This window comes from Poecilia reticulata, chromosome 9 (genome assembly GCF_904066995.2).
Source record: "Poecilia reticulata chromosome 9, P_reticulata-male-v2, whole genome shotgun sequence".
Taxonomy (NCBI): Eukaryota; Metazoa; Chordata; class Actinopteri; order Cyprinodontiformes; family Poeciliidae; genus Poecilia; species Poecilia reticulata.
In genome coordinates this window covers 2501434-2521537 of record NC_088838.1, presented here as the reverse complement: position 1 = coordinate 2521537, position 20104 = coordinate 2501434, and the positions used below count along the sequence as shown (strand labels likewise).

General features: G+C 37.1%; 1 protein-coding gene across 2 annotated transcripts in view; it reads left to right on the top strand.

Annotated features, from left to right (window-relative positions):
* The window catches only part of whrnb (whirlin b), a 70029-nt gene that overhangs the window by 8379 nt on the left and 41546 nt on the right, over positions 1–20104 (top strand). For both annotated transcript variants that reach the window (XM_008417414.3, XM_008417413.3), the window contains exon 2: positions 16544–16720. In XM_008417414.3, the coding sequence (XP_008415636.1) occupies positions 16544–16720 (177 nt within the window). The remainder of the gene's footprint in view (positions 1–16543; positions 16721–20104) is intronic.

Here is a 20104-nt window from a genome sequence, read left to right as displayed (position 1 = left end):
TATACATTTAGTACTGGATTTATACATATAATTTAAATTTTGATTTCTTACTCTGATTGTTTTTGTGTCATTTTGTATCAAGAAATAACTAGTTTCTATCTCCCAAAATTCTAAAATTAAAAATTTTAACAGGAATGTCACCTATTTAAAAATACCCTGGTTTAGAAAATTGTTGCAAAGTTAAAATATATAGAACATAAAGTCTTAAAACTACAGTTATAGAAAGGGACCAAAACTGAACAGGGTGACAATGAGCCAGTCAGAATCGCAGCTCAGGTTGAGTAGATTGAAGAAAAAAGTTAAATGTTTGAGGCTGAGATGGTGTGGACATGTTTCAGAAAAGATGTTAAAGGTGGAGCTGGAAGGGAAAAGTGAAAGAGAAAGTAAACAGAAGAGTATTGGAGGTAAAGGGTTGGCGTTTGGGGTACGAGTTTCAGACAGATTGACAACAGAAGGAAAGGCTGATTGATGTCTTTTAAAAAATACATTTTTAGGAAGAAATTGCACATATTTAAATACATACTAAGCTATTCCAGATCACATTTGTGAGCTAAACTTCATAAATGCGCTGTTTTTTGTTTTTTTGTTGTTTTTTGGGGGGGGGGGGGGGGGGGGGGTCAGAGCAGTCACCTTGACTTGCTATCACTGCAATGTTCCTCTGACTCAACCCTCTCTTCTTCATGCTCATGCTGTCTCTTCTTCACCTCTCATCTCCAGTCTTCCATATTTCCCTGGTGACAGTGGTGTGTACACTTTTCAGAGACTTGGACAGAATACTAAGCAAGGAGACACAGAGTATGAACAGATTCCATCTGGTCACATTGAGTTCAAGACGGAATGAATGCCATGTTTGCTCTGCAGAGGGAACATTGATCAGCACATATTCACTTCTGGGAAAAATTGGAATAAGGAGAGCAGCAGATTTGTGAATGTTGTGTCTCCTAGTAAAGCTTACTGAGTAAAGGAGAAACAAACATTTAGAAGTAGACAGAAAAGTAGCAATGTGGAGTTAAAAACTATTTTTACACAATCTGCTCTATTATTGTATAACAGATGCGTCTGTTCTTAGTTTAAACTCGAGAAGAAGTGGATAAAAAATGTCAGATCAGAGGATTTTTAGCTGCATTTGGCTTCTTTTTCCTCTGCTTTCTTCTGAAATGAAATGCATAACTTTTTAAAACGTATTTACTTGTTGAACAAGTAAAGTTTTTTGCTCTCTTAAGCCACCTCTGCTTTTGCCCAAACTTGATAAAGGTTTCTTTTTCTTTTTCTTTTCTTTTCTTTTCTTTTCTTTTCTTTTCTTTTCTTTTCTTTTCTTTTCTTTTCTTTTCTTTTCTTTTCTTTTCTTCTCTTTTCTTTTCTTTTCTTTTCCTTTCTTTTCTTTAGATGAATCTCATCAGCAGCAAATGAACAGGCAACATGCATTGTCCATATGAGTAGACAGCATGAGTCATGAGTAAGTTGACAACAAACAGATAGGAGACATATTAATTAAATATAACAATAAGTTCATTTTAAACTTTAACTTATTAACTAGTTTCTCAAGTAATAATTTAATAAAAAATACTTTTACGTTAACAGTGAATGAATAAATAAACAAATCATGTTCTAAACAGTTCAGCTAATCTGTTTTCAAACACATGAAAAGCATTGCATCAAACAATAAATCTATTTAAAAATAAAGATTTGGCTACTGAGGTTGAGGAGTGAAAGTGATGGGTGCACTTGATTCTTTGAAAGGTGCATGCAAGTTGGGTGGAGATGGTGAATACATTCAAAAGTGTTGTTTTGCTTATTTAACTTGACAGTAGAATATACAAGAGGTAATGAAGGCAATGAAGGAGGACCAAACAGAGCAAGAGGAAAGAATTGGCGGAAGAAGCTGGTGTTTGGGCGGCTGCTGCCTCCTTCAGCTACACAGTGAAACAATGAATGATATTTACCTGAATGACATTGATCTGGTAAGTAGTTCTGTAAGTGTGTCTGTTCTCTTAACAGCCATTTTGGGTCTGGTCTTTGGTCTTGCTTGCGAAGATAACAAACACCTTTTAGAGCCTCCATCAGTTATCAGTTTTACTCGTACAAATGACTCAAAATCTTCTGGAGAGAAATGTTGATATATATATATATATATATATATATATATATATATATAAATCCCTTCTCACCCTCCGTGGGTGGTCTGTTTCATCCTCTGAGCTCGGGTCCTCTACCAGAGGCCTGGGAGCTTGATGGTTCCTCCAGTATCTTGGCTGTGCCTAGAACTGCACATTTCTGGACTGAGATGTCTGATGTTGTTCCTGGGATCTGTTTTAGCCACTGCTCCAGTTTGAGGGTGACTGCCCCGATGACCAACTAATCATCGGGGCCAATATGTTCAACTAATCGGGGATCCCTTTAAAAACTCTTGCCAGCTGTTGTCGAGGTTATGAATGAAGGCTTGTCAGCCAGCACTGCTATGAGCAATTTAACAGCCTTGCTTAATGATTGTTGTCATTCCACACTAATCCTGAGTTAGTCATCACATTCCCTTGCATAGAGTCAATTATGTTGATGTTTCTTGGATTTCGTCCTCATTAAATTAGTCATTGCAGGTTTGATGAGTGGGCAGGATGCTATCTTATTATGCTAAAAAAAAAGTTATTCCAGCAGATAATTCCACAACAGATGTAGGAGGGTATTATATCATTAAATATTTGGGTGGGTGAAGTTATCCTTTGCTGTCAGTTTGATAAATCAGTTGTGAATGAACCTGCTTAATATTATGACCAAACCTTGCTGAGTGTCTTGGCTGCGTTCCGTATCAAACTCCGCTGCTGGAAGATGCTGTAGTCAAGTGTCCTTGAACATAGCCCACCATTTTATGAGGCACATTTTTCAGATAGCAAGCATAAGTATGTGGGAGGGGCCAATGGGAATCTGCTCCCTGATGAGTTCTGTAGCCACGCTGGACCACAGAGGAGAACAGCTGTCACACTGCTGCATGGTCTGTGTGTTCATGGATTTTGGTTTCATGCTCCTCCTGATTCCGATGTCTCTTCAGGGATTCACTACATGTTTAGAGGACACGTGTTAAAGTCTAGTTGTCAGTTCTGAAAGGTGCCTGAGGCTGGAAATCATATCACTGTTTACTGTGCCTCTATGTTACAGCAGGAAAGTTATTTATGTTTAACTTGATGGAAATCTATATTCTGTCTGCTCCGCAGCTTTGTACTGGGAGTACTGGTGGTGACATTTCTGACTTGAATGGTTTAAGTGTGAAGGTGATTTAAAAAACAGCATCAATGTCAATAAAAAATACTCATGACACTCCATTTCATTAAACTCTGCAAAAATTGTCCAAAACACTTATTAAATATTAATCAGTAATAATTTTCATTTATATCAACGACATTTTCTTCATCTTGTTTTTAAAGATGCCTCCTAAGCGTCAGTTGAACATATGAACACTAACTGACTTCTACACTAAACTGCTGCAGTAAGTAGAATAAAGCAGGAGGGTCCTGGGGTTCAGTTGGTGGGGCTCGCCGTGTGCGGAGACTGTTGTCTTGATGCAGTTGTCCTCAAAACGATGTTGAGAGTTCAGTGTTGGTATCTCTCCCTTTACTCTCCTCCTTGTTTACTGTTTAATGGAGGTTGCTATAGAGCATAAAATAAAAATTAAAAAAAGAAGTGAAGGTAAAGTCAAAAATCATCAAATTTATTCTTGATTTCTTGCATTTATTTTACCATTGAAATTTTAATACAAATGCTGGAACTTTTGCACATTCATTGAGAAACTGTAGATAATACATTTTGGCTTCTTTCCTATAGATAAAAACATGAAATTACAGATAAAAAAAAGGAACCTGCCTAAGTAAGTGTGAAAAATGGTCATGGAAAAGAAAGCAGCTGGCAGCGGACATTTGAGCTGACAGTCAATTTAACTCAATGAACCTTTAAACAACAGACACCATCAGCACAAAGTACCGTAATACTGATCTATGAAACGTTTAAGGTTTTATCAGGAAACAGGGATCAACAATGTTTCCTGATAAATATTTCAGCATTTTGCCTTGAATTGTAAGAGAATATTCAGTGTTATAAAATAGTTTTAATATACTCTGCATTTATTAGAGGGAATGGTGTTACATATTTAATATGGATTGATGGTCAGAAGTAGCACAATGACTTATTAGTCTCAGGTCACTCTTCCTCCCATCTCTTTCTGCAATGAAAGCACAACTGCAAGTAGAATACAATAGAAATATCCTTCATTCTCCCACAATGGAGAAATGTCTGTGCAACAGTAAATGTCTGCAATGTTCAAGCTGCTAGAGCAGGAGTCTTCAAATCCAGATCTTGAGGGTTGGTGTGCTGCAACATTTAGGCCTGGTTTTCAAAAATGTACAGCGGAGAAAAACAAAAATTATTTCATGCTATACATTTCAAAACATATTTTTTATTTATTTTCTTTTGCTCTGTGAACATTGCCATATTTCCAAGATGGCAACCTTTTATCGTATCTAGATTTGGTTAAAAATATATACATTAAAACGTACACTGTGTGAACAACTATTCAAGTTGCAGTTTTGAGAATTCATTTTATTGTTGAATGACTCCAGCGCTCTCCGTCAATCCAAATTATTAATAATCTCTGAGATTTTGGCTTTCTTAGGACAACATCTGTGTGCATGATACTTGACAATATTTTGTGTGCGGAATTATTATGCAACTAAATTAGAAAGAAAATTTCCCATCTCACTGTTTTATTGTCTCAGGTCTTTTAACATCTGCAGTAGGATGCTGTTCATGTTCTTTCAGTCATCAGTGGCTAGTTCAACCTTCAATGCAGTGGTGTGCTGGGGTGAAGGTGAATGCAATGAAGGTGGAAAACTTATACAGACTTAAACTGATAAGAAAGGCTGAGTCAGTTGTGGGCTTCAAGCTGGCTCCATTGGAAGAGGAGATGAGAGACAGAATGCTGGAGAAAATCAGAGCTATCATTGTAGAGCATTGTAGAGCTATCCCCTCTACAATGACAGTGTAAGGAGCAGACATAGCCAAAGATTACTGCAGCCCAGATGTGCTAAAGAACGCTACAGCAAGTCTTTTCTGCCTGAGACTATCAAACTTACATAGTCTCTAGAGCTGTGCGTTTTAAATGTTGAATATATCTGAATATGTCTGAAAATGTTGAATATATACTGAGGAATATGTGTGTGTCCTTAGGACTATCCCTACTCATTGTTATTTATTATTGTTGTATGTTTATTCTTATTACTTTATTTATTTATTTTAGTTTTTATTGTGTACTGTGCTGGTACAAACAGAATCCCCCCTCCCACCTTACGGGATCAATAGAGTATTATGATGTTATCTTATTATCTTGTCGCATAGTTTGACTGACCAGTACTGACTTTGACAGTGTCAACGTCAGTCAATGTTATACTCAGTGGTGGGAAGTAACGAAGTACAAAAAGTTACTGTACTTAAGTACAATTTTCGTGTATCTGTACTTTACTTAAGTAGATTTAATAATGGATACTTTCTACTTTTACTCCACTACATTTTACAGTAAGTATCTGTACTTTCTACTTCACTACATTTCTACAAAAGTGTCGTGTTACTCATTACATCCAATTTGCGTTGCGCTTTTTATCCATTTAAATATGAAGTTCAGGGACTTAAGGTAGCGCCGTAAAATCCAAGCAATAACGTGACTTAGTGTCTGTTGTCACCCATCGCCTCCCCCTTTACTCGCACGCGGAGCTCCAAGACATGCGCAGTGGTTTCCTCTGAGCGGGAGAAGATGTCTGTCTAATCGTCAGTAATATAATAGCGCTGCATAAATCATAAGATATGGCGATATGTAAAAATAAAAGCCACTAGTGGCAAAAAAAATAAAGTTTATGTTAGGACAGGAGACAAAATGTTTCCATCCCTGAAATTATGATGCATAGAATCACATATCTATGTCTAAACTATGTTACAGAGTAAACACAATAAAAAACATGCTTTATCTGTGGCATTGTTCATTAAACTGGCACATTTCGAATGTATTGAAATGAAATACGATCGGTTCACTTAATGATATTGTATTAGGGATTAGGTAATGCATTCAGCAAGTACTTTTACTTTTAATACTTAAGTATTTTTAAAAGCCAGTACTTTTTTACTTTTACTTAAGTACAAATGTTAATGTGGCAGTTTTACTTTTACTTGAGTACATTTTGTCTGTGTATTTGTACTTTTACTTAAGTACATTTTTTGAGTACTTTCTCCACCACTGGTTATACTGGTTCATGTTAGCTCGCCACCAGTATAAAAATATACCCATCCACTATTATCATAGACATAACTCTCTCCCTACCACTCTCTATTCACCTACCCACCCAGCGCTGCGCAAGTCCCACAGAGAGCTCTTCTTCCACCCACTCCAACCCAGCTCTAGCACTGCGTGGAAGCATATATAGCCTAAATCGCACAAGAGTGTCCCTTCCCTCTGCCAGTTCCAGCACTGATCTTTGCCTGTCTCAGGCTACAGATGATGGGCCCACAAAAACACCAGGCCTAAAATAGACAAGCAGCTCCTAGAATCTATTGTTGGAATCCAGAGCTGAACAAAGTGAATGGACTTGCCTGCGGAGGCTTCCTTTGTCATACAGCACTTTCTCTCTGTCATTTGTTAGACAAGCTCTAGTTGCAGACTACCAAAGCTCCCTATAGTTTATCTGGGTTATTTTCTATTGCCTGGTAAAAGATAGAGGATCTGCATACCTACAGTTCATCAGCTTATTGGTTAGTCTTCTGTTATGGAAATAATGACCTTTGTGCTTTGCTTCACAGAAAATGATCAGATCTACAATATATTTCTTTGGTCTTATACAGCTTTAGTGTTATCAGTAGGTGCTAAGTTTGCTAACAGTTTTCTTAAACTGTAAGACTCATCTGCTAGAACTACAGTGTTTATAACCCTGAATATAGAAAAGCTGAGGTGTCACTGCAAGGACTGTAGCTGAGCATATGTATGCATGTATATATGTATACTGTTCTGCTCCCTTTATTTTTAGTGTTAGTTCTTTAAATGGTACAGCCACCACACACATCCGGTAAAGGGTTAGAGGAGAGATTTCAGGTCAAAACATTCTTTAATAGAGCTCAGTGTGGTCTACAAGAAATATAGACAACAAAGCTATTAATTTTTATTCATTATAAACAGTTATTTCTAATCTGTCCAGCAGATGGCACCAAGCGGCCATAGCATAATCTGAACTCTTTATATATATATATATATATATATATATATATATATATATATATATATATATATATATATATATATATATATATATATATATATATATATATATATATATATATATTAGGTTGTACAGGTATACGTATATGTTTAGGTTGCACAGGTATACAAATCCTGGTTAAATACTGACGAAACCTACTTGTATTCATTTACACGCTCTCAGTCTCTTGAACAAAAAGCTCTGAATGGCCTCCAACGATTAATCCATCAATTTTCTGCTCATCATTTGCTGAACTTGTGCTTTTACAACAAGGCTAGCAGCTTAAAATTAGATGAACCAAACACAGCAAACATTTCTTCCTGAGCTCTTAAAAGTGTTACACAGTTAAATTAGTATATTTTCAGCATATACGTGTAGCTATACATATGAATGCAACACATATACATATGTATGTATTTATGTATTATATTCCTGTTTTAACATACCATAAAAATAAAACTATAATATTATCCATCAACATGAACACAACCCTCTCCTTTTTGGTCAGTCTTTGGGAGTTATGTTTTATGGAATTAAGAAGACTAAAAAGCGAGATAGACTGTAAAAAAGTTATTTTTTTCACATTCACTTTGAAACATCCTTATTGTGGACCACAGTCCTTATTGTGCACAGTTTTACTTTATGTTGAAAGTTAAAAAAATATCTCCAGCAGCTTGTTGCTCAGCTTGGCCCCCTTGGATGTTTGCAGCAAGGAACTTAAGAGTTAATATCAATAAAGAGGAAAACCAGCACAAATTTATATGAAATTATTTATTTTATTCAAGTGAATTGAAGGTAATCTTAGTAAGTTTATGAAGGTAGTTTATCAACAAAAAAAACTCTCTGCTACAGTTTGAAGGTCCCCATGTACCAGGTACCCAACTTCAGCTACAAATTTTATTTTAAAGAGATAAAGAAACTGAGGCAGGAAAGAGACAGAACCAAAGCAGAACCATTCTTGTAAAATTCCTGAAAAGATGTGCATATGCATATGTTCTCTGTGTTTCCTTTTATGCATTAACTTTCAAACAGAACAGACTAAAGACACATTTTATGAAAATACATAATTGTTTTAGATCATTTTCTACACCGTAAAATAATGTTTCAAGTACCTCAATGAAACTGGATAAGTTCAGCTACTGTGGTAAAATGTTTCAGGCAGATGGAGCCGAGTATGAGAATACCTTTCTGCCCAACTCTGTTTGAACTGAAGGGACATTGTAGCTGATAAAAGCCTCGGAGTGCAGATCATGGAAACTAATGCACTTTAAGTATATCCTCTTTGACACACCTGAAGTCTAACAGCAGCAGAATAATGTGATAGCAGACTTTAACATTAATGGAAATGCCTTACAAGTGCAATGTTATTATTGAGATCTTCCTCTGGATAGTTGGTAAGAATTTCTGTTTAAGATTTGAGTTAAGACACTTAAAATTCAGAACACAGAATTTGTTAGACAAGCGGTTTCATAGTGATGTATTAGGAATATAATAACCTTTACACCGCAGCAACCTTTGTAAAGCAAATTAACAAGGTTGCTACTGATTTTTAAAAACTTTTTGAAAAAATCCTCTACACAAGCTCTACAGCTTAAACCTATAGTTTACACAGTAAACATACAGAAAAGACATTACTAAATCTCATGCTTTGCCAACCAGATGCTTTCCTCACTTTGGGATGATAATTCCTGTGATCAACAGTATCACAGTCTGTGGTAAGATCTACCAAAAATAAGACTGTAATTCTGCAGTCTGCAGATATCAAAATGCTACTTGTCCTGGTTTCCCACATTCCCTCTGCTTTATGATGCCAAACTTCCGCATGAGTGGTTTTGCAATTTTCACCTGTGCACTTACAAACAGGTTCCTGATATCTTCTCTAGCCTTTACTGTTAAGTTTTAAAAAGAGATTACAGATTTAGATATACAGTATAAAGTTATAAATGTTTAAATTTAATGAATCAATAGAACCCGCTGCTACTGAGGGAATCCTTGTTAGTTTCTTTTCCTCCGCTTAGTAATATGCTTAAATTCAGTAGGTCGTCTCGTCTGATCTGAGGTCGTAGTCAAGAGTTAATTAGATTCAATAGAACCTAACTAAAAGCTTTTACACAAATAATAATAATAATGTAAGTAAGGCTGCAAACAGCATTAGAGGCAGCTGGGTCCCACTCCAGCCTCATGGTGACTGCTGGAGCTCCAGCAATGCCACCCGCTCGCTACCATCGACGTTCTCATGCAGTTCCCGCGCCCATCCACTAGGCAATACATAATGATATGAACAACATCTGATGATGCACAAAACATCTGGTGCAGATGTTTTGGTTATTCCAAAAGCTATTCTAAGATAGCTTTTGGAATAACCTAAGGGGCACAGTGGAGTCAAATTACAATTTAATGCTATTGGCCTCTTTCAAGTCTAACAAATCGGATTATGCATGTTTGATTTAGAGACAACTGTATGCAAACAGCGAGGGATTAGAATTTGTCATTCAGCCACGCCACTCGCCAGCAGCCAGCGTTGAGAAGATTTACCATCATGTTGTTCTCTTTCAGTAAGCTCAGGCTGAAATTTGCATGAACCATATAGTAAAAAGGAAGAAAGTTCCACCAAGCGAGCATGAAAACATGTAACTTCCTGTTGAAAGGGGGCAGGGTTAAGGTGATGTCACTAATTGAATGTGATGACATCGGGTGATGACATAAAGAAAGTTTGATGCAGGGGCCAGATTATGTGGGGAAGTTATTCCACCTTGATGTTTTATGGTGGTCAGATTTGAGACTTAGCCACCCCCACACACTTTGATGCTGATATAGATAGACATATATATAAATATAGATAGATATATCAATCTATATATCTATATATAGATAGATAATGTTGTGACTATGTTGTCTTTGGTTGGGTGAACAAACTCCTGTCTAAGATCAGTAGCTCTTAGCGATAAGTAGCACACTGCTGGCAGATGTTTAGTGTACTACACAGCAGAAAGCTGACGACATTGTTTCTCCCTACATCCAGTGGGTGGTGGAGGTTGCTACAATCGAAAGAAGCTACACAGGCACACCTGCTAGAAGAAAACAAACACACCCAGTACTACACTTTCATTCTATTGGCTGAGAGGTTGCCAGGCAACTGTGCCAAAAGGCGTTTTTCAAAAGCAAGCAGAGTACAAGCAGAGGTTGAGGAGAAGTTTTGAGTACAAGCGTTACAAGTTTTGAGAAGAAGACACAAAGTCCTGCTTTCAAAATGAAAATCTAAGCAAAAGTATTAAAGGACATGAAATCCTGTTTTTAGACTGAAAATGCGTGCTCTTGGACTATGACAGTAAAGTTCTACCAAGCGAGCAGAGAGTTTGCAAGCGAAGATTTGCTCCAAGAACAGACTAAGTCTGAACACGAGGAGAAGTTTTGAGTACAATCATTACAAGTTTTGAAAAGAAAGACATGAAGTCCTGCTTTCAAAATAAAAATGTAAGCAAAAATATTAAAAGTTGAAAGCAAAAGACACGAAATCCTGCTTTCAGACTGAAAATGTGTGCTCTTGAATTATGGCAGAAAAATTCTTCCATACCTATCAAGATACACACATGTACTGAATTTTATGATTGTTGGTCAAAGCAAGGCTTGGGGCTCATTTATTAAATATTCTAGGGGGTGCTGTGAAGGAACTAGGCCACACTCACCAAATATTAGACTGCTTTCCTGTTGGGGGGTGGACAAGGATCGATCACAGTGAGTTTGGTGGAGCTCAACTGAAATATGTCAAATTTAGAGCCAAACGTATGGCATTGGCGTCACCTGTGACTTCACGCTGCTGCCAGACCACTCCCTCCACCAAAAATGTTTTGTGCTTTAAGGTAACTAGTTATCTGTCATCTAACACAAAATCATCTAGATTAGATGAAGGGGGTCAGAGACGGAGCTTTCCAAGTAAAAAAAAAGTCACTTCCTGTTCTGAGGGGGCAGGGCTTAGATGATGTCGTACTGTGACAACATAGGATTGTTAAGCATCAAATCTGCATCACTCATGCCAAGTTTGGTGCTAAACTTTGTCAAACTTCTTTGCATGTGAAAGTTATAGCATTTTGTTTGCTTTGCAGAGTTTCTCAAGTTCACCGCTTGGCCATGGCCCCTAAACATGCTCAGAAACTCACAATTTTGATAACTTTTAATGTCCCACCACTTATCTGCATTCTGACCAAAAATGATGTTGATAGTTCAAAATCCTTAGGAGGAGTTTGCTAAAGTTTGAGGTGTGTACAAGCAAAACTTTGCCCTTTGGTCCCAAATGGCCACCCCTTGCGCATTTTAGGGAGTACCTCCAAGAGACTTACTTACCAAATTTCAGGTCTCTGTGATGTACGGTTTGTCCTATCTCACGTTAGGGTGCAGTTTGGCCACACCCACTTGCAATTCCATTAAAATTGTAAAATTATTTGCGGGTACAATTTTGGGCAACGTTTGGTGAGTGTTTGAATACACTTAGGCCCCCAAATTTTTGATTTCAGGCAGAAAAGAATGATAAAAAGAATTCCTTCAGATACAATAGGCATTCGCAGTGCTTTACCTAATTCAAATAACAGAGGACATTTTTGATCAGATTATTTTTTCTGTTTTATGTAGTACTTCTACACCAAACTGCTCTGAGAAACACTGTCCTCATTTTATTTTGAACTTTGGAGAATTAATCACTCCATATTTTCATGCTCTCTTCTCAAATGATCTCATGCTCCCTTTGGCTTTGCTATTTAGGTGGCTGCAGTATTTTGCTTTTGCTGTCATATTTTATTCTATCATTAGACCAGAAAAGAATTAGCAGAGACTTGGAGGCTATCTATGACCTGTGATTCACACAGGCCTGTTATAGAGCAAGAACACCAGGAAAGAGGACGGCCTGACCTCATTCGGAAGAGATCCTGCTGCAATGTTCAGCTTCAGGATGAAAACTAAGTCAAAACATATCATTTTATGATCTTATCTCAGGCTGCACAGTGACACAGTTGGTAGCATTCTTGCCTTGTAGCAAGACTGTTCTGGCTTCAGGACTGAAAAAGCAATATCCTAACATTATTCTAAGCTTATTGAAAAACTTGTCTTGCTGATCATCATTTCAAATTGTATTGACGTTTCAGTCAATCTCCATCCTTTTGAACATGCTGCAGTTCATAAACTTTAAAACTTGCATAACTTTGACTGTTCAGATTTTCCTCTACTTGGATAAGTCGGATATTGTGGCTATGGTCACTCCAGCATGAACAACATGCTGATCCTGCAGTGGGTTCTGGTTAGGACTGCACTCCATCCTCTCCACTCCACTTGTGTTTCTTAACAGTGAGTGATACATTAGCACACTAAGTACTATTTTGTAACTGCTATTCTTAGCGGATGACCTGAAGAACTGTGTGACAGCATCAATATGTTGAGATGGTTCAATTGCCTACATGCCACGAACTTCGGTTTTAGCACTTCCGCATTTTTTAGCCAGATAGAACACTTCCACCACGCAACATTGCTGACAACAGTGTGTCAGCAATGGCTCCTCGGTATTTGCAGGACTATTAAGGATGCTTATTGACCCTTTGCACGTGACGTCACTGTCTTCAAAACTTGCCCCACTCCGCCATGACGGACATCAAAACAACCTATGTGCTCCTGTAAAGCCTGCCAAAAATCCCACATCTGGTAGCCTAATGTCGCTTTTATTTAGTTGAGTTTTCAGTAAAAATGGTGACAGGATGCAGCACAATCAGCTGCACAAACAGATAAGGGTGAAAAGTTCCACCAAGCGAAAGTTATACATTTTATTGTATAACTTTTAACAAGGAAAGATACAGTCATAATGACTGGAGGCAGCTGTCAATAATAGAGACTGTCAGCCCTCTGTGTAATCATGGATTTGCAGGGAACACTTTTTATACAAGGTAAGAAGATTAACGCTCATAATTAAACCAGTAAGTATGATTAGAAAGATATGGAGAAAGTATGTCTAATGGTTAGTAACCATGGAAAAAGTGCCTCACCATCTTGTAGCCTAACATGTATGGAAAAAACTGGTTAGCATCTCATCTTCTGTAAGTTTTTAATGCTTCTCTGATGTAAGGGGAAACACTGTTTATGACATAGTGGTATAATCTACTCATTAACGCAAATGTTAAATCTGCCAATCACATGGCAGCAGCTCAATGCATTTAGACATGTAGACATGGCCAAGTTCAAACCGAGCATCAGAATGGGGAAGAAAGATGATTTAAGAGACTTTGAACGTGGCATGGTTGTCGGTGTCAGATTGGCTGGTCTGAGTATTTTAGAAACTGCCGATCTACTGGGATTTTCGCATACCATCATCTCTAGGGTCTACAGAGAATGGTCCGAAAAAAAGAAAAAATCCAGTGAGGAGCAGTCCTGTGGGCACAAATGCCTTGTTGATCCCAGAGGTCAGATGAGAATGGCCAGACTGGTTTGAGCTGATAGAACGGCAACAGTAACTCAAATAGCCACTCGTTACAACCGAGGTATGCAAAACATTTTATGCACAAAAAAACTTTGGAGCATGTGGAAATGTTTGCTGGGGTTTATTGAGGACATTTCGTTAAGAAAATATCTGCACTGCCCCATACACTTACACTTAGCATTATCTACAGCTGTAACTACACTAACGTCTTCAGTGTGGCTCAGTGTGAACACTTCTGGTGCTAAATTCTAAATGACTGTGGACAATATCTCCATGAGCCCCAACAGCAGTGCATTATGCCTAAGCTTTTCTATGTTTTTTTTCTTGTGTCACTAGAAGAAACATTTGGTTTGTTCTACAGAGGTTGAAACATTCTAAGTTGAAATTTTGAACAGAGCTTCAAAGAGAAAAACACACTAACACATTATTATGCCCCTATAGTTAGCATAATAAAGCTTACTATTGGTTAGTGTTACTATGCTAATCAATAGTAAGCATGACAATAATCTAAACACAACTTATTGCTGCGCTCCATTCAGACAGGAAGTCAGACCTGAGGGTGACATTACTGCCAACGTAACTGTGTTCCAGCTGAAGGTCAGAAAACCAGTGGGATTTGAAGGTTGCTGAGTTCAATGACAACTCAAACCGCATTTAGGAATAAAAACATTTGCATAGAGGTTGAAACATTATTAGTTGAAATGAATAGAACTTCAAAGAGAAAACACACTTACCACAGCCCGAGACAAACAGTTAAATTGGATATTGTTAAACATGAACACAGCTCCTTGAAAAATATGTTGAAACTTTATATGCGTCTTGCTTATCTGATATAATACAAACCAGCAGGAGGCATTTTTGTTGTTGACTTTACTTATTAAAAATACAGCAACCAGCCTTTTTTCAGTTTCCATTTCAGCTCCAAATTTTCACAAAAATAGTGTAATGAATCAGAGATGATTACGATGTGACAAAAAACTATATGAATCTGAGTGTTTTGGTATATCCTGCTTTTCAAATATGTTCCTGTTTTCTTCTTTCAGTACAATAAATAGCATTTGTTTATGAACTCACTAAGAAAGTGAGCCAAATAATAAATAGAAAATAAATGTGAATGGGATTGTTTATTTTTGTCCCTAATTAGCAGATGTCCCTGCCCATGGCACAGCTGATTGCTTATTCATGTAGTGAAGCAGAAACACATTTAAAACATACTAACCACAGCTGGAAAAGACTGGTGTCAAGGACACTGCTGCTTTAGATGCATTACCACTTGTTCTTTTTTGATGATTGTTGATAAAATTTGTTCCACCGTCACACTGAAGACACAAATGCATTACCAATGCATTCATATTCTGAGCTCTCTGCATCATTTATAGGTAAAGTTTCTGGTTTCAGTATGCTTGCACCTTTCTTATCAGTCCTCTTCAATTGACAGAGCAGTAACACATAACTATCATATTTATTCAAAAACAATATAAAGCAACACTGCTGAGAAAAACTACTTTCTAAAATATTCTTGTGTTTTTGCTTTTTTGTCACATGGAAATATGTTAGCTCATCAAATAACTATTCATCTATAAATGTAAACTGAGTAAATCTAAAATGCACTTTTTAAGTGATAGGTTTAGTACTTAATCCTTGTGCGTGCGAGGACTGAGGCAAATGATACAAGTGATATGGGTGTGGGGTCGGTTGGACCCCATTCTTAAACACAAGGGTAAAGGGGAGATACGCAAAATCTTTTTTTTTAACCCTTAAATACATTGTTTGTGTACTTTGAGTGTCTAAGAGTGCAAAAAAATTTAATGTATTCTCTCTCTCAGTGCTGCACAGATATTGTTATATTTTGTTTGGGTTACATTTTTCATTCTGTTCATTTTTCTCTATTGACTTTAACATTTTCTTGTATAAGATGTTGCCACATTTGTTGTGCAACTGCCTTCTGCCTAGTCAATTTTGTCAATTCGCCATTTTTTCCATACATCAAACTTGAAGTCCAAATTCAGCTATCCTGAAGTTGCGAGCAGACAAAGCAAAATGTTCGAATCTAGTGTGTATTGACACACAAAATACGCATGGGCTCTACAGTTAAACTACTCACCAGGTCATTGGTCATTGGTACAGATGGAAAGGGTGTAAATACAATAATAACACCATTGTGATGCATTCATTAGAATGTGTGGTTCTGCAGGTTCATCTTTCTCCTGCTCTGGGTCAGACTCTGGCTCCAACATTTAAGGTCTTGCATTGACATCTTTAATTAACTTTGGAATAAAATGTTTCTCTATAATTATCTGCACATAATTATATCGCTCCCATCCAACTACAGAAATGGCCAATATAGGAGTGGAGTGGAATGCTGAGACCTGGACCTGGGATGGGGCATGGAATTTCTCATTCACATTTAAAAAAACAGCTAAATAAAATGCACCTTAGAGCAGGTCTGTACAACGGGTCTGTAGAGCTACAATAACAAGGAATTCAGACCAACTTTACTATATATAGGCCACAAGTCAATGATTCACATGTGAAAAGGAAGGATTTAAAAGCATAAGAGAAACATCCTTTTCAAACCAAACTAACCTTGTGTGAGTGAATGACTGAGATACTTCTGATTTCTCCTTGCACCACTGTGATACAGGATTTAAGAAGCAGCCTGACTCATTATTTTGTTGTGTGAATTCTCATCCATCAACAAACACTCTGTGTTAGATGTTTGTTTATTTGAAGAATATATTGAATGCATAAATGCCACTTGCTGTGTTGGTAGGAGTATCTAAAAACCCAGTGATGTCTTGTGATGCAGGTGTTGAAGGGATGTAAGAAGCTGACCATGTCAGTGTGTTCAATGGGTCGCATCCCAGGAGGATACAAGACCAACCAAGTGTACAGCTGGCTGGACCCTCAGGGCCGGAGTGTGTCTCCACCACCTGATAGCCAGGAGGCCGACCTGAGGCAAGGACACGGCATGGAGGAGAGGACGGTAAGAAGTGTGACACTGTGTGCTGCTCATTAGGAAACAAAAATTACAATCTAGTTTAAAATATTCATTATGTTCATAATGTTTGTCCTCCACTGTGACAATGGTCAGCTGAACACATTCACTCTCTAAGGACAATTGTGATGACCTTTGTTGCAGAATGAATCTGTCTTCAAAAAGTCACAGTGTCAAAGTCATGCACCACAGACCTTTGAAATGTGATAATGTTACAAATATCTTTAAAATTTCCTCTTCGGTCATATTTCAGTCCGTTTTCTCGTCAATATGCGAGAGCTTAGAGCGATGCGCACTCCCGCGACAGGGGGCAGGCATGCGTTTCTGGGAAGAGGGGGTCCAGCTAGCTGCCTAGCCTCCACCTCGGCATTATGTTGCTTAGCAGCCGTGACACAACATGATTTAAACAATGTTTGTAGGCGAGAATGTAGATGCATAAATCTCACATTTCTGCTCGGTTCATCAGTGCATCACCTAATTGCAATATCTGTCCGACTTTTTCGGAGAAGTCTGCTCCCGCTGTATTAACACCCAGCTCCCCTCACCTGCTGCCAGCTGGTCCAGGTTTAGTATACCAGGGGAGAACACCTGACTCATTTAGGCTTTCCCAAATGACAGTTAAACACAGATATTAAGTCAGGTAACAAATACTTGTACTATTTTTGGTTCACTCAAATATTTAATATATTCCTGAGCAAATCGGTTTGACTGATTAAAGTTAAGCCTAAAAACACAATAGTTTGATTAAACTGTATTGTCTTACCTGAGATTTGGAGAGTATTTGAAAAGGGATACTTTGCTTACATTCCTTGTGTAAATGTGCTATACGTGTTTGAACATTTTAGAATCAGACTAAGATTTTTTTAAATATGCAAGTCTTTATTACAAAAGGTGAGGAGTAATAGAGAAATCAGGATAAAAAAAAAAACATTCTTCGAGTCCGTTTTTTTTCCCTGGAGAGTAGTTTAACTGTAGAGCCCATGCGTATTTTGTGTGTCATAATCTGCATAATCAGAACTTCACATAACACAGAAGAGGATGTGATAAGTAACCGTCAGAACAGAACTGGTAAAAAATAGGCCTTCAAAGTCAATATATAGTTTCACCAACACTGGAATAAAAATTGAAGACTTTCAGTTTACAGCGACATAATTTCTACAATCTTATGAACATAAAAACACAGTTCTTAAAGAAATATCCATGCTTTGGTTATCACTAAGCAAATCAATGAAAAAGGACTTCCAAAATCTAAAATTCAACACGGCTGAAATGATGTGGAAGTCTAGTATTAACAGGGTTAAAGTTGCAGGATAGCAGCTCTCAAGGACTGGACTTGAGCACCCCTGTACTGAACAGTCATACCGCGATATCCAATCAAATAAACTTACGTTAAGCATAAGTTGATACTCTTGCGCAAACAGAAAGTTAATGCATTCATAAAAAAATAATTAAAATCAAAAACATGATGATCTTAAACATGATGGTCTTAACATGGAACTTACCTTGTTGTTTTTTTTGTTATATTTTTGGTTTTGGTTTTTTTAAATAGATGTTTATTGAGATACAGAATACATAACAGCATAAACGCAGCATACATTGTGGTATAATGTCCGCCAGGGAGTTACAAACATTGACATTTACAAACATCACCATTACATTACATCAATACATGAAAGAAAGAACATAAAGAGTATGTTTTAATAGTTTTGTGGAACTTACCTTGTTATGATAACCTCCAGACAAGACGTCATACTGCTGTCTCCAGGGCAAACACGTTGTGGGAGCAACTCTTTTATCAAACACCATCTCTTTAGGAAAACTGACAAAACTGTCTTTGAATTTGACTAAACAAGTGTTTAATTAACTTTTTTTTTTTAACATATAACACCAACACTGGTAATCTAACATTTTTGATTATGCTCTGTAGATTTCAATTCATTCCCTAAAAGATTTATTATGGAAAGTATTTTTTTATTTCCGTTTAATATTGTCTTTAAATGCTGGTTCTCTAAGATGCAAATACAAGTAAAATGTCGTGCCTAGGGAAAAAACTGCATTTTACAATTATTTTGCGGTAGTTTACTGCCAGTCGTCAGTTGATTGTGACAAGAGAAGAAGACATCAAATTGACAATATCCTACCGTATTTTGGAATAACAGAATAACAGCTGGAATTCCGCCGTAAATTTACAGCCATTTCTAAGAGTCTACATTACGAAAACAATAGAGATTCTACGTAACATGGGAGGCTGGTATAAACAGACTCATCTGTTTGATGAGTCATTTGAAGCAGAGGTCAGAAGTGAAACCATTTTCTTTGACACAGTGGTGATAAAGTAACAGTTTGCATTATGTAAGATTTTGCTCCCTAGAGATTTTGACAATATCTGCAAAATATGTTAAACTACTAGAAAATAGAAGCACAATCTTTCAACTACCGCATCTGCATAGAAAATGAACTCAGTTACGGTGCTGGCCACATACTGGGCAACTGTAAATGAAAAATTTAAATGGGAAAAAAAAACTTTAAAATAAATGATCTTTTATTGCACTAGAATAAGATCACATGGACCCCTTTTGATAAATAATGTTTTTTTTTTATTTATTCAAAATCACTGGTTTCACAGTTGTTTGTACACTTTGTGCAATCCCATTTTGTGGTTGTCTTTACTACAACAATTCACATGATGGGATCACACAAAGTGAAGGATCTTTTACTGTCTTTGCGGAGTTTCTGTAAATCAGAGATGTCCAATGTCAATCCTGAATATAATGATGACTTGTTAGAGGCGTCTGCAGAAAACTGACATGCTGAAGAGGTAGTTATAACCAGGGTGTTGAACCAGGGAAAGAAAACTAAAACATGGAGGATACTGGCCCCTGAGCACTGACTGGGTTCCTCTGATTGATATCTTGCCTTCACTTCACTGCAGAGGTTTTCTTTGAGTCTGGGGATTGAGACAGGCTTAGATTAAACTTGATTTTGTGCAGGGAAATGTTTTATGTGCTGATTTGAACAAATGTTTTGAATCATTATCTTGATCTTGTAAAGGACTCCTGGTGCCATGCAATACAATAAGGTTCCCAGGACTTTTAAAATACAAATGTGCAATTTAAAGGTGCAGTATTATATGTTTTCCATTATATAGCACAATCAAGTAACTATATTTCATTCAGCAAGTACTTAATTACTTTTACTCAAAAATGTGTGTGGTACTTTTACTTTAACTAGAGTAAGTTTTTTGTCCATTTATTTGTACTTTTACTACATTGTTTTGTTATTTCTCCACCACTGCTCTTTTATGGGACAAAACCAGACTTACACAGTTATTGTTAGTTAAATTGTTAACTAATGACAATACTGAGAAGTCTG